The sequence below is a fragment of the Parasteatoda tepidariorum genome, chromosome 3 (assembly GCF_982258835.1).
Source record: "Parasteatoda tepidariorum strain Cologne lab strain chromosome 3, Ptep-v5.0, whole genome shotgun sequence".
Classification (NCBI taxonomy): domain Eukaryota; kingdom Metazoa; phylum Arthropoda; class Arachnida; order Araneae; family Theridiidae; genus Parasteatoda; species Parasteatoda tepidariorum.
Genome location: NC_141757.1, coordinates 23,125,725 through 23,148,452, shown reverse-complemented (window position 1 = coordinate 23,148,452; position 22,728 = coordinate 23,125,725). Strand labels below are relative to the sequence as shown.

The following is a 22,728-nucleotide window of genomic DNA, read 5'->3' as shown; positions in this document are numbered from 1 at the left end:
ATAGAACTTTACCAAGACGTAAGAACTTGTTGTTTTAAGGCACTATGTGTTAAAGTTTATCAAAAAGTAAGTTTTTGTTACTTTAATGAACTGTTTGTAGGCCTTTACCAAGAGGTAAGATCTTGGTATTTTATTGAACTATATATGAAACTTTAACTAGATCTTGGTACTTTAACAAAATGCATATAGTACTCTACCACGACGTTAGATTTTGTTATACTTTAACGCACTGTGTATAAAATTTTATTAAAAAGCTAGCTTTATATATTTTAATGAACTGTTTAAAGATGTTCACCAAGAGGTAAGATCTTGGTATTTTATTGACTGTATTTAGAATTTAACCAAGATTTTGGTTCTTTAATTAACTGTATATGGAACTTTGCCAAGAAGTAAGATATTTTTACTTTAACACAGTGTGTATAAAATTTCATGAATAGGTATGATCTTGATATTTAACGAAGTTTTTCAGTATATAGAAATTTGCCCGAAGCTTGAAAAGCTGTAATTTTTCAAAAATTGTGTGTAAATTTGAGCTTTTGAGTTCACTATTTTTATGATGTATAAAATAGTTTCACATAGGCTGTAGACTTTACTTACCACCCAACTGAGTCTTCATTTGTATCGTATTCGATAGTGGCCCGGGACCTCTGCTGGTGAAGGCCTGGACTCGGATAGAATAGATTGCGTCAGTCATTAAATCGCTTATTGTCGTTAATTGGTTGTTATCTACAATTTGACTTTGCCATGCCTGAACTGGAACATGGGGGTTGGTGGTATAGTAAACTTTATAACCCTGAAATCGAAAAAAACAACAACATTTAATTGGTTTTAGTCTTAAATACTATTAGAACTCATTTAATATTTTTGTAGCAAAAATATTTAAGATTTATTACAAACTAACAATAAAATAATAAGTAGAAAATAATTTTTGTCCCCAAACATTTTAATAAACTTGTTTCAAATTAGAAAAGCAAGATATACAATTTAAAAATAGATAAAATAATTTTTTTTTGATAATTGGGTAATTGCCTTTCAAGAAGAAGATCATGGATACCCACACATGCGACCTATGACGTCAGCTGATCATTTGTAAACAAAATGGCGTGTTAAAGTTGAGCTAAGTTTCCGCACATTAGTTAGAATGTTAATTAACGTGAATTAATTAAATAAAGAACCGTATCGCACATCTAATTCGTCAAAATATAATTTTTTCTTGTCTAAGTCTTTTACTTAACTTAGGTTTATAACTTGTTTACGTATTTTATTGTAATCGTGAAATATTTTTGCTTTGTGTACCGGGCAATATTGAAGCATACTTAGTTTATGTTGTACAATACTTCGTGTCTGTCTTTGTGCTAATATATTGTGAAAGAATTGAAATCTTTGTGAAAGAATATAGAATGTGTCACTTAAGATAATTGATACTTGACGGGCTTGGTTAACTCGAAATAGAATGAAGAGAAAAGTTACTGACGTAAACAAATGCCATGTTTTAACAACCAATCAGAATCGATATATCCATACTACGTCACTAGTAGGTATCCCATTCTGGTCCAAGTAGTGAAATATGAAAAAACTTAATTTATAATTCTTGCCGAAATTATGAGACATTGCAATTTACCAATTAATGAAATCCTTGCCGGTAGTGAAAAATGTTGAAATATATTCATTATTGAATATTAAATTAATATTGTGCATTCGCCATAACAATTTAAATTATTTATTGATTAGAATTTTTATTGATTAGAATTTTTAAAGACAAGAAACATATAGTTTGCCTTTATTGAATAAAAAAAAAATTGTGTTGACTTACGGTCACTTGACCATTTGGTTCTTTTGGCGGATCCCATTGAATGACGACTGTACTTGAACTAAGAGGAGTCGCCTGAACATTTCGGGGAGCACTCCCTGGTTCTGTAGAAGAAAAATTACATTATTAACAACAAGGCTATGGAGTTGATAATAGATATAAGTGCAAATTCGGTATGGATCGGCAGTTCAACGCCGTTGTTAAAATAAACTACAAAATGCTGCAGAACTACAGCTTAGTGGAAAAGCATGACAACTCTAAAACGCGTTTATTTTATTGATAATTTCAATTAATTTAGCAGACCTAATTAAATCAACTGTAGTAGCCCTAATTAATGTAAGGGATTAAAACAAAGTGAAGTTTAGCTTATGATACATATAAAACAAGCTTAACTTTTACTACTTTTAGAATCTAAAACAGCTGCACTTTAATGACTGCATAGCATATTTTGGGATAAAAAACAACAAAGAAATAAATTTCAAATTTGGGGAAAAGACCATACCATTTCATAACAATCACTTAAAGACATTTGATTACACTGTGTTTTGAGATAGTTATCTTTATGTAAGCAATAAAATGACGTCTGTATTATTTGAAACCAGATAGTTCTTTTTCCAGTAAGAGAGAATATGAGTTTCCTTTGCTGATAATAGATGGCAACACTAACTTTCCCTTACAATGTCTGAAGATGAAGTGAATAACGCAATCTATGAGTTACCACTCGATTTTTTAGAGTTACTACAATTATTTTCATGAAAATAAAACGTATATACTTTCGTTAGAAACAAATGTTTCATGCCAAGAAGATGCACACATTTATTTTAGAGATATTTTCACATTTTTTAACCATGAAATTTTACTAAAAATTAAGTTTATGAAAATGAATAGTATAAATCAGAAATGCACAAAAAATGTATTTATAATATAATTGCTTTAAATTTATTATTAAACTAATCAAAATACACATTAAGATATAATTGTTTATTTTTGCATTTGACTTTTACAGATGATTAAATTTGATTCTAACAACGAAGTATGTAAACTGTAAACAAATACATTTTTTGATTTCATAAATGAATAAAATTATTATTTCGCTGTTTCGTTATTTGAAGGTTTACTTTTCTTTACTATTACTTAAAACTTATTAAATTAGAAATAAAAATTATTGTTTTTTTTAGTAAGATTTTAATGAATGTCACTGAATATAATGTGACCATGATTCGGTTATACAAAAGTACCGATTGTTCAAAAAATGACCAATAATCTGCGTTTAAAGATTTGGACTCAATTTGATTTAAACCATGAAAATTGATAAATGAATAAATTCATATATTGTGCTATAACTACATAGTTATTTCATTGTTTTATAACATATTATAACTATATTGTATTATTAAATGTAGTTTCCATAACTATACCGTTAGAGAAATAATCTTTTACTATTTTCTATTTAAGAAACCAGATTTTAATTCTTTAAAAGTTTCAAATTTAGTTAAGAAGTTCATTCACAGATGGCACTGCTGCCAAAAAAAAAACAACGTTTTCTGCTGCATGTCGGATCATCCTAACTGTAATTTTTACCACAGGTGTTAGATAATTATGTTCTCAGATTGCAAGACGTCGTTGCTTTACTTTGAAATAATTATTTTGTAGTTTTTCTAATCATCAGCGCCATCTGTTGATTTATTTTAAAACTTTTCTGAAAGAAATTAACTGTCTGCCAGAGCACAGTAAGATTCTTTCTTAAGTTTTTTTTAAATGATTTTTCTTAAATCACCCCCAATTTTTAGCTAACCCGTTCAACCGAGTCTCATAAGTATTAAATAATTATATGGTAAAAAATATTTATTAATTTCTCTAAAGCTATTATAAAAATTTTTGTATTAGAATTAATTTTACTACTTAAAAACACAATCAATCTTAAAATTCTGATGATAACTGAGTTTTCTTTTTTTAATTTCTAGTGATTTTCAAATACAGTAAAAAAAGGGAAAAGTGATAGGGAAAAGTAGGGAAAAAGCATACTAAATAGAGAACACTTACTGTTAGATCCTGAGGAGTCCACTAGAGAAAGAAAGAAGAAAAGGAATTGCGTCAATTGCTTAGTGAAAGAAAGATAGGGGGAAAAAAAGGAAAAATCCCTATTATAAATGAATACCACCAAGAAATGAAAGAAAGGAATTATCTTTTTTGTGAAAAGAGATTTATCTATGATAGTTTTATTGATCGATAGAAAAATTCTATTGAAAACTTTATAGATTGATACGTGGCAACAATTCAACCATTGGTGAATTGTAGATTGGTAGCTTTGTTGTAAACATATACAAATAAAAACAAAATTAAATTTTCTCAAGCGGTAAAGATGAAAGGAATGTAGGATTTAGAAAGGAATAATTCGAAATATATGGCTGAAAAAATATATTTCGGTTAAGGATAAGAAAGTCGGGACATATTTTTTATGTAACAATTTATATCAGACGCACGTTTTATAAGAAAAAAATAATGCAGTTAAATGATGTAAGAATTTTTTAAAAATAAAATTTTATAATTTTAAAATATTATTGTAAGATAATATAATGCGAATAATGGGCAACATACTTTTTTCACTACTTAAAACTTAACAAAGTTAACTGTGAGAAGGCTTTTAAAAATTGAGTTTAAGACAATAATATTTTTTAGTTATTACTAAATACAAATAAACTAACTTTGAGTAATCCCAAAGCAGTATTTATTTGTGAGTGGGAAAAAATAGTGTTGAGATTTTTAAGAGAGAGAAATATATATATATATATTTTTACATAAATCAAGTTATAAATAAGCTCCAGCTTATTTTTTAAAAATTTTTTTTAGAAAATTTATAATATTTTCATCAATTTTCCTGGAAAACAAATATTAATGTAAATATTAAAGAAGAGAATAAACTTTTAAATGATAGATATTTATTTTTAAATTGGAATATTCTTTTATCAACTCTCATAATATACATTTTTAGAATTATAGTTAAAAATGAAGCAAAAAAGGCTGCAAGAATTTGTCAAAACACTAATGGGAAAGACGAGATGAAAAAATAGCAGTTTGATAGCAAATGAGACTTAAAACATGTTTCTATAAATCGATGTTCAACTTCTCTCTATTTATTTGGGCAAAATAACAGGTTTTGATATTTTCAGACCATGCCTGATTCTTATTCTTACCGAAGGCCTGGTTTCTTAGGACAGGACGCCGTCAGCTGGAAATCAGCGCTAACCTCTGATTTGTCCATTTGTGAGTTTGATAGTATACGTCATCGAACGCATACTATCAAACTCACAAATGGACAAATCAGAGGTTAGCGCTGATTTCCAGCTGACGGCGTCCTGTCCTAAGAAACCAGGCCTTAAGTAGTATGCATTAGATTTCGAAATTCTTTTTGTTATATCCTCGTTTCAATGGGGACCTTAATATGTGTAGGTTTTCTTCTTTAATTTTTTAACAAGTATTCTAAAAGTATGTATAAAGGTGGGTTATTACGAGACACCCTGTATATATCAAACTAAAGTAGAACATCAGCAAATGATTATCTCATTGTTTTTCGCGAATTTTTTAGATCACCATTAATATGAGAAATAATGTTAAACCATGACCGTCTGTATTGTCTATTAAACTAATTTTATCTTGAAACTGCAATATTTTTTTTTATGGAGGATCATTATTAACCGACAAATAAATAATCAAACAATAAATAAATAAACGCTTGCTTAATGAACATTATTTTTCGAAGCTCTTTCACCAAAATAAAATAAATAAATAGATAAATAAATAAAAAAGTTATAGTTTAACATTAACACTTGAGACGAAGCAATATTTTTAAACAATATTTAACGTCATGTGGTAAAGAATTATTTGTAAAACGGAAAAATAACTTGAATATTTTATAAGTTATTAAATTTTTTCGAAAATTGCCGATTTGGCGATTTTTTATCAGTTTAGATTAAAATTATAAAAAACAACGAATAATACTCCATTTTTGAAAATTCTTACGAATCTAGATAATTCATCGGTTAAAAAAAACTTTTTAAACATTAAAAAGAATAAAAAATATTACGAAAATTTTTCATTTTCACATAGCTGCAGCCTTTCTTCATATTGACATTTTGTAGAATATGCATAGAGGGCGATGATTAAAGAAAGACTAATCGTGATCGAACGGTCATGAATGACTAGTGTAAACTGAAAATAGTTATGAAAATAGCATATTAATCGCAAAAACGCGTTTTGCGACGACAGAGCATTCGAAAAACAGCCCCAAGTAGAGTTTTTCTTTTATCCTCTTGATGGGTTTCTATTTTTTCAATTTCCCAATTCAGAAAAATTGTGTACAGAAACGATAGTATGAACACATACCTGTTTCTCCAGTTGTTACAACGGCAGCTTGACTTGGACTGCCTCTTCCAATGGCGTTAACGGCTATGACGTAAAATTCGTACTCTGTATACGGAGTCAAGTCTCGCACTGTATAGAACATGGTGTTGATGCCACTAAGCTCACTGTAGTCTTGGTTGGCTAGCTTTGGCTTATATTGTATAACGTAGTAGATGATATTCTCGGAGCCAATATCATACGACCATGATATGCGTACAGATGTGGCTGTTACGTCAGAGATCTGTACTCTTGTCGGTGGTCGAGGTAAAGCTGGAATTAAAATAGATAGTAACAATTAAAATAGAATGGAACTATTTTTTATACCTGTTATTTTCAAGTAACATGTTGCGGTTTAAGTTGAGAATCATTATCAATAACTGTTCCAAATACTGCACTAAGTCACATGGGAATGCAAGTATGTGACGACAGGACATTTGAAAAAACAGAACATTTGAACAATAGTATGCCATAACTCTACTTTTTATTGATGTATGTTTTTTTTTCTTTACAATTTTATGTCGAACAAATAGCTTTAATACTAAATGCATTGAATCTTAACTTTCAACTTAACTTTTATAAGTCATACAAAAGGATGGAAACTATTTCTTGTACCAGTTATTTTCAAGTAACATGCTACGTTTTGAATTGGAAATCATTATTAATAGCTGTTCTAGGAACTACACTCCGTCATATGGAAACGACAATATACTATAGCTTTCATTTTTTATAGACATATGCCTTCTTTTTTTTACAATTTGGTGTTGAACAAATAATTTTAATGCTAAATACATAAATTGAATCTTTTAACTATTATTAATCATACAAAAGGCTGTTTAAAAATATATTTAGCACCTGAAATGAATGATCCCAAGAAAATTAAAGCAAATAATTTGTTTAAAAAAAAATTCTACATAGATAAAAGCGGAAAAAAGGTCAACTTGTAGCGCATCCAGAAAGTAAGTTTCCAGAATTTTTTTAAAAAAAAGAACTCACACTTTCAGGAACATATTTATTGGCGTCAAGTACAGCAATGTTTCAGCTATTTTTCAACATAGCCAACACCAGAATTGAGACACTTGTCGTATCGTGGGATCAACTTTTGTATCCCTCTGTCGTAGAACTCTGCCGCCTGTGAATGGAACCAGCGTGTGACAGACGTCCACCGTTACTGTGAAACACTGCGGAAATTGTGACGTGCCAGTCAAAACAAGAGTCGTGAAATGCAGGTGTTGAGCTCCATCATGACAATGCTTGTCCACATACGGCCTGACGCACAGCAGCTGTTTTGACGGAATTTGGATCGGAGTTGCTTGATCATCCACCCTACAGCCCTGATATTGCCCCCAGCGATTTTCACGTTTTCTTGCACCTCAAGAAATTCGTGTCCTTCGATGAGCATTTTGGCAACGACAAAGAGCTGAAGACGTCTGTCACACGCTAGTTCCATTCACAGGCAGCAGAGTTCTATGACAGAGGGATACAAAAGTTGATCCCACGATAGGACAAGTGTCTCAATTCTGGTGGTGGCTATGTTGAAAAATAACTGAAACATTGCTGTACTGAACTGAAAACAACTGAAACATTGCTTTTCTTCTCTAAATGTTGATAGTTTTCTAAAACCATGATAGTTTTTTCTCTCCTCTAAACGTTGGATTTTTGTTATAAGGTCTAACAAGTAGATTCCTATTTAAATACAAAATCAATTAATCTTTTTTCTGCAATCTATTTAATCTTAGGTAATAGTTCACCAATACCGTTTTTCTATTCAGTTATATTTGTATTTTGGATACAATATAAAAAAATAAAAAAAATATAATAAAAAAAATCCTCATTTTGATAACAATTACCAAACTAATTTTTCGATTAAGAACCCTAAAAACTTTAACAATAATATTATTTAATAGGTAAGCTTAACAGATACTAATTATGCTTTCACGGTTCAATAGTAATAGTGACGATTAACCAGCGTTGCTAGGGTGATATAACAAAGTTTAATAGACCGAAATCATGACATTAGCAAAAATATGAAAATAGCATGTAAACTTAATAGGCATGGCAAATTAAGCATATCTAGGGATATTCCTGCGGTACTGTATTATAAGTAACAGAACATTTAGGAATTAATTTTAGTTTTACGAATTTCAGAGTGCAATTTGGTCGTTCTTAAGTGAAGCGTAAAGATTCTAATAATACTTTTTCACTTGTCATCTTTATATATGGTTTGTGTGTCATGAAAGTTTTATACGATTTTTAAATTGTTAAGCATAAGAATATATTATATTTTAGTGCTCAATAATTCAAAACATATAGATTAGACATGATATATATATATATATATATATATATATATATATATATATATATATATATACAACAAAATAAATAAATACAAGAAAACACGAAGAAAGTTAAGAAAAACAATAAGTTTCATTCATTGCGCATAAGCCGCAAATAAACAGAACTCATTAGATAAGTTCAAAATGAAGACAAAACAAAGGAAAATCATAGACATATGCAAAAGGGGAGGGGGGATAATAATGAAAAAAAAAAACAACAAACAACTGATTTAAAAAAAAAAAGAAAAAAGGATGAAATTTTTTAAAAAAACCGGAAAAAAAAGATATAATCTTTTCATCAGCCCACACGATTATATCCACAAAAAAAAGCGCTTTCTGTTATTGTATCAATATAGCCAAAGCAAAATATATTAATACGATAGTGTGAGGAGCACTAAAAAAAAGTGAGTGCTCCTCACACTATTCTATAGTTCTAAACATATAGAAAACATGGAACAAATTACAGAATAATGAAAACAAAATAAAATAACAAAATATATAATTAAAAAAAATATCAATAAAAACCCTGAAAAAAATGATGTAATCTATTGATCAGCTCACACGATTCTATCCGCAAAAAGGAGTGCTTTCTAATATTGTATCAATATAGTCAAAGTAAAATATATCAATACAATAATGTGAGATCTTCACATTATTACCACAATCGTGTTTTGGCCACGAAGTTATGGAACTTTAACCTCCATGACTTTCCTAACCCCCAATGGGGTATTGTCGAAATGCTTGACTCTACTTTTTTGAATTGGATATAAATTCGTGTTAAAATGATTGTTAATAATTAAGTATGCATAAAAAAGTTATTTTGTAATAACAGTTAGTTGAAAACATTTACTGAATTCAATTAAAATTAATGCTTTCATTGTTAAGGAAAAAAACAAACAATGATATATTTTGTATATTATTTGTAGGGCGAAACACAAGTTGCATCACTCTTGGAGATAAATTAATTTAGCATTTAAAACAAACATTTTTAATAAATAAATTATTGCATAAGACGCCTTATTACATCACTTAATGATGCTACAAAGAAATACGATAATTAGATATTGATTATCAGATTGAGAATTAAAATCGATCAATCTGGACGCAACGAATCACAAAAATTACGAAAAAAAGTTTAGGACCAACTAGTTTACTATTCCATTACTAACAGTTTCATTTAAAAGAAATAGTATATCGAATTTGATTCGGGAAACGATTAGTGGTTAACAACCTAAAAAGATATAATATAACGGTACTTTGGCGAGCAAAAGCGTATCAGTGTTTTAGTTGTTGTAATTATTGAAATATTGATGAAAGTATTGCAATTTCAGTGAAATAAATTATAGACTTTGTTTTTGCAGTTAGTTTCCATTATACTTATACAAAAAAATAATCTTTATTAAAAAATTTTGTTACATCACTATCAGAATTGAAGCTCCTATTTTCGACATTTTCACTATCTTCAGGTTTTATTTCATTATTTTTGATAATTTTGCTATCTTTAAACTTATTTTGTCGTTTTTGGACAATTTAGCAATCCTGTTTCGTTATTTTTGACAACATAGCAATCATAGCGCTGTTCTTCGGTATTTTTGGCAATTTAGCATTCCTCGAGTTGTATTTCGCTATTTTTGACGATTTAGCAATCGTTAAACTGTGTTTCGTTATTTTTCACAATTTAGCAATCTTTGAGCTCTTTTCGTTAATTTTGATAATTTAGCAACCTTTTAGCTGAATATAGTTATTTTTGACAATTTAGCAATCCTCAAGCTGTATTTCGTCATTTTTGACAATTTAGCAATCATCTGAATCAGGTGTTTGGTCTTAAAATAGTGGAATAAAACTTTAAACAACTATTTAAGCGAACATTATGTGACGAGTGGGAAAAATCCGGGCAACAGTTTTAACTGTCGGAATTTTTTACTGCAATAGATCTGAAAGAAGAAGGTTATTTTTAACATATTTATCAACACAAACGAAATACACAAAAATTAATTTATCCAAACTACAGCCAAAATAGAAAGCATACTAAAGCCACTGATACACACATTCAAAGTATGATAGTGTACTAACCCGTACCTTGTACAAGGACCTGGGTGACAGCATCTATACTGCCTAACTTAGAAACCGCAACACATGTGTAGTTAACACTGTCTCGGACATCAGTCAATTGTAGAACGTTTTTTCCAATTGGTATATCATGTTCAGAAGTCAGATCCATCATTCCTTTTTTCCACTTGACATAGGGCATCGGTGACCCCACAGCTACACAAGTGATGTTGAGGTTCGAACCCGGCATGACCTCATATACTGGTTCAGGGGGTATAGAAAAATAAGGAGGCACTCTCCGAACTATAAAAAAGAACAAAAAAAATTGCAGATTAGTTTTTATCTCTTTAACTCTTTGACGCAGACGGGACACCGGTGACCATTTTATATATTTTTCTGACGCTCTAATTACAAGCAAAGATATATTTTGGTGTTTTTTAATTACAAAAAAACAAAACAGAAAACAGTATAATAGTTACTAAAAAAATATGTTAGATTATCAGAATTATATTTGTAGTAAAAAATAAAATAAATTCAAAAAATGTAGTTTGAATTTTATTTCACTCAAATTCAAAAATATGTTAGATTATCAGAATTATATTTGTAGCAAAAAATAAAATAAATTCAAAAAATGTAGCTTGAATTTTATTTTACTCAAATTCAAAAACATGTTAGATTATCAGAATTATATTTGTAGCAAAAAATAAAATAAATTCAAAAAATGTAGTTTGAATTTTATTTTACTCAAATTCAAAAATTTATCAATGATTCATTTTGTAAATTAAAGAAATTTTAATGACGAATAGCTGTTTCTCTTAGATCTAAATATCTGCAAATTTGAAAAATCATATCACCAGTTCATATATTTTATAACCGCCGTTTTGTATTTTATAATCCAATTTTTTTGGGTTTACGACTACTAATGTTCAACTCCGTACCCTTGTAATTTTGAACCCAATCCAGAAGACAAGGGAACTCCTGGATCAAGCATTGGGAGAAATTTGCCTTCGTGGAGGACTTTCTATTAGTAACGGCAAACGACTTAAGTCACGTTTTTGCTTATGAAGTTTCGATGTGTTTTGTGCCAAAAATTCTTCATTTTAAATGCGAGAAAGAAGTTCCAAAGGCAAATTTTTTTAAAATTTAGCTTTTATTTTTTCAATTTTATTTTAGGTAAAATTATGTTTAAGTCACTTTGTGCATGCATGATCCCATTTTCTCAAGGAAAAAACAAAGATATGCTGTCAACATCTTAAACAAAAATGATGAAGTAAATAGCACAATCCTATATAGTTAATATCTTTAGGAATTTGAGTTAATAATTAATTTAATTTATTGATTTTTGGAAGCTTTTTACTTAAAGCTAAATGTGCGAATGAGAACATTATAATGTTAGATTATTAGAATTTAATTATCATTACATCAGAAAAAAATAAAGATATTTGAAAAAAGTTATTAGTTAACTTCAAATTGTCGCATTTTAAGCTCCACGTATCATCATTACAGGTAAAACAAAAGTAACTTGTTCACATTAAATGTAAGGTGAAAATTATTTCAATAATAATAAATTCCAAGCATTCCGTTTAAATTTTTTAAAATCAAAGTACAAATGTTGTTATTAAATCTCGACGACAATTACCTCTTACGTAAAGTGTAGCAGGCCCTGAAACGGCTGTTCCTCTTGCATTGTCAGCAACACATTCGTAACTACCTTGATCATCTTCTTCGGCTTCTATGATCTGTAGAGAGGCTGAAAAACACACAAATAAACAGTTATAAAGATAATTTGTCATTTGTTCAAATTATTTTCCATACTATATTAATTTTGGTTAAAAATATGATTTGTAATCTATATATTTATTTCTCGAAAGTGACACCAAAAACGCGGGTATTTCTCCATTTAAATTGGCAACACTAAGGTCTAAAAAATTATTCATTTTTTAGGTTGCCTTAAGCGATAATTTAAGTACAATGCAAACATTTCGAATCAAATTACAGTAAGAAAGTGTGTGCGGTATCCCTAAAATCAGTTTTACCATAAAATTCGTTTTTACCGAGAAATTTTACACCGCAATTTTTACAGTAATATTTAATCAATTAGAGTGATTTAGTGATTTTAAAGTAAATATTACTGTTAAAATTATGGAAAATAAGATTTTCTGTTCTGTAAAATTTTATTGTAAAAACAGATTTTACGGTAAAAAGTACTTAGGGTATCAACACACTGAGTGGCGAATTTTATTTTGTATTTTTTTTATTTTGTTATTTTTTTTTATCTATTCGAACTTTAAAGATCAGAACTAGACAAACACTGAGATAATTAAAATATGAGTACAGTTATTTCTCCAACAATCTGAGCATTTTTTTTTCTTCAAATATTTATATGAACTATTTTCCAGTCATATGATGTATAAAAATTGGAGAAAAACAAAATATTTCTCTAATCGTTCAACTATATCATTTGTTTTGTTATTTCCCTAGCATTTTGATTTTCAAAATAACAGAAAGATTGAGAAAAACATAATGTTCGTATTAATATTTCTTTAAATATACAAGCTGAAGAAATTAAAAAGAAGAGGCTTTTTGTTGTAGTTAATAAAACTTGAACATCGTTTTTCTTCTTTGAATACATTACGGAACATATTAAAATTACTTCATATATTGAAAAGCTTAAAATCTATTTCTATTGAATCTCTATTCTTATTGAATCTCTATTCTTATTGAATTTCTATTTCTTGGAATCCAAACAGAATCCTGCAAAATGCTTAATTTCATTCAAAAATGATAAAGTGAAGAAAAGAACACATTTTTCTTAGAAAATAATCCTTAAAATGGCAGATTTCTGAAATCGTTTTCTGAATCGTATTAATACATTCTCATAAAATTTCATTGTTAGATTACGGTCAGGAACCAGCAATAAGTATTCTAGTCAATGAATAAAAAATAAATGCATTCCCGTAAAACTATCATGACCGTAAAAAGACAGGTCGGCTGTAAAAGCTAATCTCAGTTAAGTGTTGACGTTGTTTGATACTCAAGACGATTTGCTTGCCAAATCAAGACGAACCACGAACCTAGACGAAATAGTGTAGTGCTGACATCTGTCGAGGAGTGAGAGATAGGCGTGTTTGTTGCTCGTGGTCACCAATGTAGAGTGAGAGATTCTTTGGAGCAGACTGAGTTTGAACTCGGGACCTTTTAGTCCGTAGACTGTTGCTCTAACCACCAAGAAAAAGGGCGCATATCTCCGAACAGAGTTAAGAAGTTGTGTATAATAACCGTATAAATTAAAGGTCGACTCTATTATTTTTCACGGAGTTCGTTACAATTACATTTACGGGATTTTATTATTTATTTATTTATTTTTTTTAAAGCAGGAAGCTGGCAGTATAGATAAATGACGAACTTTTCGAACATTACAGAAATTTCTCAGAGAACACTATCACGGCAGTTTTTGGGTAAAAAATTATTCTACAACGATATATTTCAAGTTCTGCAAATTACGATAAGATAAAATGCATTTCTCATTAAAACATAAATAAAGTGTTACATTTTATTCAATCCACAACTTCAAATAACTTTACTTATTAATTATAATTCGATTTGTGATAAATTGAAATAAGATAAACGCCATTTCTTTACTTTCACATCTTGGATAAACTTTACATGTTGATAATATTACCCTGTTAAAAAAGTGATCAAATTTGAAGCTTTTTCTTAAAATTTTATAACTTTAAAACTTTAATAAACGTTACATATATTGGAATTTTTTTTATAGAACATAATTACAACTAAATTGGACAGCAATTCTTTATTTTCACAATTTTGATAAACATTACTTTTATTAATATTTCAATACATGATAAATTGGATAATTTGGAAGCTACTTTTTAAATTTATATACTTAATAAATGCTACACATTATATATTTCGATGGGGTATAAATTAGATTAATTTGGAAGCTACTTCTTTACATTATCGTTTGATCACAATAAAAATCGCCACTGGCTTATTTTTATATTGATTTAAATATCCTTGATATGTATATAATAATGCTCAGTTTTTACTCTTATTTTCCAATCTAATTTAAATCCATCTGTCTCAAATGAAACATGGCGCCGTGAATAACAAAATCAAGGAAATGATGAGGGTAAAAGAAGTGTTATCTCGTTGAAAATTTTTTCTTCACGCGAAAGTCTTTTTGCAAGATGGTTTTTCACTTTTAGAAATGACCCTAATGATGATAAACGAGGAACTACGCCATCACCACACCACCCCCTAGAACACACACTACACAACGCATCTCTAATCAGAATTCCCCACCCCCTATACCCTTTTTTTTCATTTCCCACCTTTTACAGTGCGAGTGCAAAAAAGTGAAAGAGGCGATTTGTCAAAGTTAAGAAGAAATACATCAAAAGAAATTTAATGGAGTTTCTTAAGTACGAATGAGGCCGCCAGAGGGAGTTAAATGGAAGTTGTTTGAAAAATTTCTCCGCAGGCAAATCCTTAAGCCCGGCTGTGTTCTTGAAAGCTTAAAACGATAAAATGACGGAAAAGGAATACAATTTGCAAATAAAATCGCAGACGATAACTTATTTTGTAGTCAAATGTGATTTTAGAATAAAACAACGTAATCTGCAATGTTGGAAATTTTAATGTTATCAACTTCAAATCTTAATATGTATTTGTATAAGCGAAAATAGCTAATTTTATCCTAGCTTAGAATAAAAGTTTTACTTTTGAATAAGCTACTTACAAAAATATTTTGGAATACCAAATATTAAATACTGTAAAATAACAGAATCGACAGTTTATAAACGGATGTATGACGGTAAAAGAAATGATTAGCATAACAGCTATAGTTACACTACTCTACAACAATGGGAGACTTTCAGTTTTTGACATTTTTTAAAATTTTTTTAAGAAATACTTAGAGAATTATTTTATAAATTTACAGGTGTTAGGATCATGCAATTTCTCATGGTTATAAAGAAAGTTCAAAGCTTTCACAGGTTTGAGAGATCGACAATAAATTACTGAAGAAAAAGAGTGTTTTTTCATATTATATCTGAAAATGTAGCAATAAGTTTGTCATTTGCTTCGATTAATTTGGTTAATATATGCAAATGCAATAACTGTTTAAAGTTTTATAAACCTAGATAGATAAGTTTTGGAAACATTTAAATATTCGTGGAGATATAGACACTTTCATAAAAACTAATTATTTTGCCTTTCGTTTTCCTATTATATCTCTAGAAATACAGCTATTAGATCTCGTAAAATACCTATCTCTAGGACTATCCAGGATTGCCAGGTTCTCCCGGAGAGTTTGGGGATAGAAGGGCGATAAATAATACTCCAATGGATCCCAGGACATTGCGATATCTACGGCAATGAACCAGCCGATATGCTGGCTAAGAAAGGCACTCAAATAATTCAACAGCCAAGCACTCTTAAATCCTTTCATTCGGCAAAACTCTATGTCAAACATTTTATGAGACAAAACTGGAAAGCGCTGCTCACTTCTCGTATTTCTTCAAGAAGTTGGGGGAACAGCCTAGAACAGGGTATTGCCGATAAGCCCCGAAATAAAGCTGTTGCAGAATTCACACTTGCGGTGGGCCATGATTGCCTGGCGAACCACCTCTGCCACATCGGCATTCTCGCTGACCCAAATTGCCCGTTATGCTCAAATAATGAACTTATGGACAGGAACCATCTATTGAGATGCTCGGCTCTGCGTGGGGACTCTGAGGTGAGGCGCTACTGGAGTGCTCGACATCTATTAATGAGATAGTGACTTTTTTCTCTTACTTGTTGTTCACTGATTTTGTAAGAGTTTGTCATTTTCTTTTGCCATTGGAAATAAAAAAAAAAAAAATCTCCATATAAAAAAATCTAAAAAAGTATTTAATAAAATTAAACATAATTTTCGAAGCTTTAATAAATAACAGAAATGTCCTTTTTAAAATTAGAAATAAAGATTGTAAAAACTGGTGCAAGATGTGGGCGTTTAAAATAGTCCTTCCATATTGCGCATGCGCGGATAATGTTAACTAAATGAAAAACGCAAGCGATAAATAATAAAATTAAAAATAACTTAGAATAACGTCAAAATATATTAACTGGTGCAAACGTTTGGTCCAGAAAAGGGACAGATTATACGTAATATATTTTAAAAAGAAAGCGAGTTTAGAAATATGTAAGAGCTATTTAAGGGTATTTTCACAGCTTATTCAAAGCAAAAGCCTTACTTTTAGTGTCTTAAAACTCGATAAGCTTTATTTTTAAACTACAAATTTTTTTATAATTATTTTATAACCGTGGTTGAACCAGGGTTTAAGCTGAGTCTAAAAATTCATTAGCAAAAAAGCTAAAATCTGAAAAAAAGTTTTAGCAAAATGCTGAAATGCCATTAGGCTTATAGAATTACTTTATATCAAACAAGTACTGTAAGTTATCTGACAAAGAATAGCTTAATGTACAAGAATATCAAAAAGAATACCTATAACAAAAAAAAAAAAAAAACACACATTTATTATTTATCAAAACTTTTTGGTTAATAATTAACAATCTTCCTTTCTTTCATGTTTGCCCATTTTACAAATGCTTCTTGAAAGTTAAATGCACTTTCAGGGCCCTCAATATTAATCATTAACAAATTGTTTACATGGTTGATTAACAACCTGTTTCGAATATTAGTTTTAATCAAATTAAGGCAGCTAAAGCCCCTTTCACAGTCAACAGTGTGCATTGGTACTGTTGCACAATACTCTATAACAGAAGTTATTAATGGGTACTGTTCAGACACATCATTGGTATATAAAAATAAAAGTAATTCATTAAATGACATGTTTTTACATCGTTGCATTAAGATGTGTTTAGTTAGTCTTGTGGTTAGTTTATTTTTCTTTTCTTCTCGGTGAAACTCGTATATTCTAGCCATTTTTGTTGATCGCTATGCTTCATCTCGTTTGATCACGTTTTTTTCGTGAACGCTAGCGTCATGGTTCTTCTTGCGAAAGATAATTAGATTTTTTCTCCTTCTTGTTTGATCAAGTTTTTTTTCATGGATGTTAGCGTCATGGTTTTTCGCGGAAGCTTTTTTTTTAATGGAATTTAGTAAAATCCTTTAGCAAAAATGCGAAAATGCTTTGTTGAATTTTGGCATTTTTGAGGGGTCTTTTCGCATTTTGCGAAAAAAGCTACCGTAGCGGAAACCCTGGGTTGAACAGCCGGCCCAATTCTGAGTTTAAGACTAACAATGTTCAACTCCGTAGACTTGTAATTTTTAGCCCATTCCAGAAGACAAGGGAACTCTTGGATCAAAGCATTGAGGCAAACTAGCCTTCGTGGGAGATTTTTTTGATGGAGTTAACCCGCATTTGCTTACATAGAGAGGAAAACAATGAAAACCTCCTGCGGGTAACCTGATGGCAAGGGGATTCTAACCCATGATCCGTCTACCACTGAGGAAAATGTACGTCAGCACTGTAGTTGGTGCGAGACGAGAGGAGAATTCGTATCTACGAGCCACCGCTTTGATTCGAACCTGGGTCAACTTACTAGGGAAGCAAATGCTCTATCACATGAGCCACCATGACTCCACATAAACTATGTGGTTGAAAAGAATAGTCAGAACATTAAAGTAAATAGCTTAAATATTTAAAAAAATATTTTCTTCTTCTTCTTTTATTGCACCAATTAGGGAGATTTTTCATCAAAGAAAGATTATTTAAATCAATAATTTTTAATTTTTATGACCCAAAAAGGAAGTGCTCGGGTAACTCTTCAACTATTAAAAGATTAGGCCACTAACGCTTTTTTTGACACTATTTTCATAGAGGGCGCTGACTAAAGGTAGACAAAACCTAATCCAGTAGTCGTGAATAACAGTAAAATAATCAAAACAGCTGTAATTTAGGTAGCATAGTATTCGCTCAAAAACTTTATTTTATGTGGCGACAAAGCTTGAAAAAAATATTCCTACGATAGAAATATTTTTAATATTTCAAAAAATTTTCTTGAACAATAAAAATAATTTAAATTCAAAATATTTCCAAACATATCCACAAACATTTATTTAAAATAAATGCTCAAATTTATACAGCGGCACTATATTTAGCTTGGGGAATGCAAAATAAAACACACATCAAATATTCACAAACAAAACTCATTCTACATTTCTAAAAAGAATATTCTCTAACACAAAAGAATGACAATTGACACAAGATGCCGCTTTCAAAAGCAAAGATAATTACACAATCGATATTTTCCAGGAAAAAGTAGGAGAAATGACATGTTGTAAACAATATTCAAATTACGAACAAATACGAAACACAGTTGTTTCATTTTTGTCGTTCGTAAAATGAAAAATGTTTCATTTCTTAAAAGAAATTGATAAAGATGCAACTCGAAGAGAAATATGAAGAATTTAACGTGGTGAACTTGAATAGATTATTCCATTTTACCCATGCTTTTGGCGTACTCTTTTGTGTTCGTCACAACCTGTTCCAAAACGAGCTCCGTAAATTTATCTCCCGCCAAATGCATAAATTTTAAATAACTCCTACTCCCACTACGTTGTCTTCCGGATAAAGTGGATTTATTGCGGATCAAACCGGAGCGGAGCCGGAGCGGGCCGTTACCTGCCATTTTCACTTTGGACAGGAAAAGACGCATAAGTAACAATTTTCTAAATGGAGTTTGGCCGTCAAGGCGATTTTTATCACTGTCGCCATTTTAGAAAAATATTCCTACAGTCTATCTAAAAATTTTCAAATATTCGCCATCCCCGACGAAAGTTGATTATGTATTCATATGAAATTTTTAGAAAAGTTAATTACTTGTTCACAGAAGCAGACTTTAATGAACAAGAATATGCGGAATAGATTAAAAGTTGAACCCGTTTATTTCGTTGTTGGATTAAATAGAGAGATTTGTTCGAAAATGAAAAGTCATTAAGTCTGCAATGAAGAATGAAGTTGAGTGTATTACGAACATAAATTCCTGTTACGGATTAATCCTATTTAATAAACCTGAAGCAGATTTCTATGAGATTTTTATTGATACTGTTAAATTAACTTACACACATTTTTATATCAACATATGTTAATTATTAACTATTAATAATTATTAACGAATTATTTAATTTAATGAATCAAATAACATATCACTTGGGCATAAATAGTTTTTTACTTTTCACTATAGGAAAATAAATTTTCTGAATTTATTTTGTTCTTTTCATTTTGTTTTAAAATATGAACATGATTCTGGTAATGTTTCGCTGTCATTAAATATTAATTGTTGGAAAAATAAAGTAAATTAGTAGAAGTACTTTTATAGAGGAATTCGGTTAAACTATATTTCTATTCAAGTTTATGTACAAAGCTTAAGAAAAGTTTTAAAATCGAAAATTGATTGGCAATATTTGCCGCAGCTATATTTGTGGCAAACCTATGCTTCAAGCATTGTTAACATGGGTTTTCGATGTTCTTTCGCTAAGGAAAACAAGAACAAAAAATCCCCTCAGTTTAAATGCCTTAAATTCGAAGTAAAGATGTAATTTTAAACTATATATGGCATCTTGCCATGAAGAATTATCTGGGTTTTAGAACGGATTAAAAAATTAAATATTCTAAAAGTTATTAAGCTTTTGTAAAAATTGCCAATTTGGCGATATTTTTCCACGTAAATAAAAAAGATCAAAATCAATGCTTTTTTTTTCTCTTTTTTTGCAAATTTTTATGAGCCCAGATGATACAGCATTAAAGTAAATTTTAAAGTATTAAAAAATTAGACCATATAAGTTTTTTATTTTCTCAAAACTGTGGCTTTTCTCCATACTATCGTTTTGAGCTATTTTTAGAATAAACTTGAAGGACGCAGGCTAAAGTTGATCTATCAATCATGAGTAACTGCTGTGTATCTTAAGTCCTCCAGCTAGGCCCAAAATGTTCGGAAATTTAATTGCCGATAAACTAAATTTTTTGTTAAAATGACGATAAATTCTGTTTTAAGTGATTAGAAAATGATTCAAGTTTGTAAAGTCATTCAACGTTAAGTTACAATTAAAATTGTAGAGTTTCAGCAAATTTTAAAGCGGTCATAGTTTTGTTTGATGATAAATTCCTATCCACGATAATATCGTGCTAAATTCCACATGTAGCAGATAAAAAACTACGGGAACTTGTTCAGTTATCCAGATTCAAGCTTCTCTTCTATTTTAAGTACTCTAGCTAGAATCAAAATGATGGAAATTTCGATTGACAATAAACTGAAAATCGCGAAGAAAAATTACAATAAATGCTACTTGAGTCGTGGTGGCTCTGGGGATAGAGCGCTCACCTCCAAATGAGCAGACCGGGTTCGAATCCCGGCAATGGCTGGTTGATTCAGTTTCCGCACCCGGCTCGCACCGACCGTAGTACTGACGTAAAATATCCCCAGTGGTAGATGGTGTTAGATAAAATGATCTCTGAAGCTATATTTTGCAACCAGGAAGTGTAGTTTTTGAGAACTGAAACTTTTATGTCATGTGACTCTCATCGCATGTATCTTTTCAAGGTCTGAATATTAAGTGAATACTAATGTTATATATAATGTGTATATTAACTCATCGTTTTTCAGATTTCACTTTCTCTTTGTGTATCGTCAACTGAGGGAGAATTCTTATCCTTCCTCACTGCTAGTAAAATGTTTTGTCAAAATGCATCATTAAATTTCTATATCGCTTAAAAAGATGATTCTTCAATGATGCTAGTTTAACTCATTCACAAATTAATCAATTTCAAAGAACTTATTTTCAGCCATTCATTGTACTCATCGCTTTCACAAGGTAAGATTCACTACCTTTTTCCTATCAGATGGATCATGGGTTAGAGTCCCCTTATAATTGACATCTGGCAAATTTTGAAAACAGTTGATGATTTTTCAGCGCTTGAAACATGTCGACCGTTATTTCCAATTTGTATATATTTGAAACGAATGAAGTTTTTAAGCAAGTAATATCTTGCTGCTTCAGTTTCTGGGGATTATTTGTTTAATATTCTTTTAACGTCAAGCACTGAACTTCTTCGAATAGGAAGATGCCGAAGGTGTTGCTACTTTAGTGTTACATGGTGTGAACGGAGGTGAACAACATTACCCACATTCACACAACAACACCAGACAGCACACAGAGAGAAACATCCATGATCTGAACGGGATTCGAACCAGCAGCCACAGGCTTCGCAGTCAGACTTCGCTAACCATTCGGCCATCCGACTGGCATTTATTTAATATAGTTGAAGCTGTCTGAAAGTTAAGCAAGTGGTTTCAGTATATCTAACACTACTAAACTTATTTATACTTTGTATAACTAAAAGGAGTCTGAAATGTTACTTACATCCTTGAACAAGAGAGTATCGAGGTTCGCTCATATCCACTGGGATGTAACTCTTTAACCACCTGATTGTAATAGGGGTGGTGCCTTCAGCCCTGCAGGGTAGAAGGGCATTGCGGCCTTTTTCTACACCCTGGATCTGAGGTTGTATGGTGAATCTTGGGAAACCGATCGGAACTTGATCTTCTGCAAATAAAATTTTAAGAATAATTTTAGTGATTACTGAAAGGGGAATACAAACAATAAGCAATAAGTTCCAAAATACCATTTAAATAGTAAATATAGTAAAAAAAAGGATTGACGAAAAAGCGTTAAAAAGCAACAAGCAGGAAATTATTAGTAACTAGGACTGGGCGATATTAGAAATTATATATCGTGATGCATCGTCAGTTTTGCATCAGGATATAGCGATGCATCGCGATATAGTATTTTTGAATTTCATTTACTTGTAAGGCAAAGAAAGTCAGATTTCTATCAAAACTTCATACTCAGATTGATTTAAATCAATTTATAAATTTGAAGATATATATGCTTTGCTTAAGAAAGATATTAAATAAATTGACTACAATGAACAAATCTTACTTAAAATATTTATTGAAATGTTTGTTTAGAAATTCATAATACGCGTAAAACAAAGTGTTGAAAAATTTTTTTAAAGCGTTTTTTACAAATTAATATTTTTTTGTACTATTATGCATAAATAATTACATAATTATTAAGTTCGATCGTAATGTTCAATTTCTAAA

General features: G+C 30.2%; 1 protein-coding gene across 11 annotated transcripts in view; it reads right to left on the bottom strand.

Moving 5' to 3' along the window:
• The window catches only part of LOC107437287 (tyrosine-protein phosphatase Lar), a 503,821-nt gene that overhangs the window by 66,690 nt on the left and 414,403 nt on the right, over nucleotides 1–22,728 (bottom strand). For 4 of the 11 annotated variants that reach the window (XM_071177243.2, XM_071177266.2, XM_071177255.2 and 1 more), the window contains 7 exons: nucleotides 21,986–22,168; nucleotides 12,236–12,346; nucleotides 10,621–10,899; nucleotides 6,194–6,481; nucleotides 3,854–3,874; nucleotides 1,814–1,914; nucleotides 598–793 (listed from right to left, as the gene is read on the bottom strand). In XM_071177243.2, the coding sequence (XP_071033344.1) occupies nucleotides 598–793; nucleotides 1,814–1,914; nucleotides 3,854–3,874; nucleotides 6,194–6,481; nucleotides 10,621–10,899; nucleotides 12,236–12,346; nucleotides 21,986–22,168 (1,179 nt within the window). The remainder of the gene's footprint in view (nucleotides 1–597; nucleotides 794–1,813; nucleotides 1,915–3,853; nucleotides 3,875–6,193; nucleotides 6,482–10,620; nucleotides 10,900–12,235; nucleotides 12,347–21,985; nucleotides 22,169–22,728) is intronic. The other 7 variants (XM_071177248.2, XM_071177267.2, XM_071177272.2 and 4 more) reach the window with 3 other exon arrangements.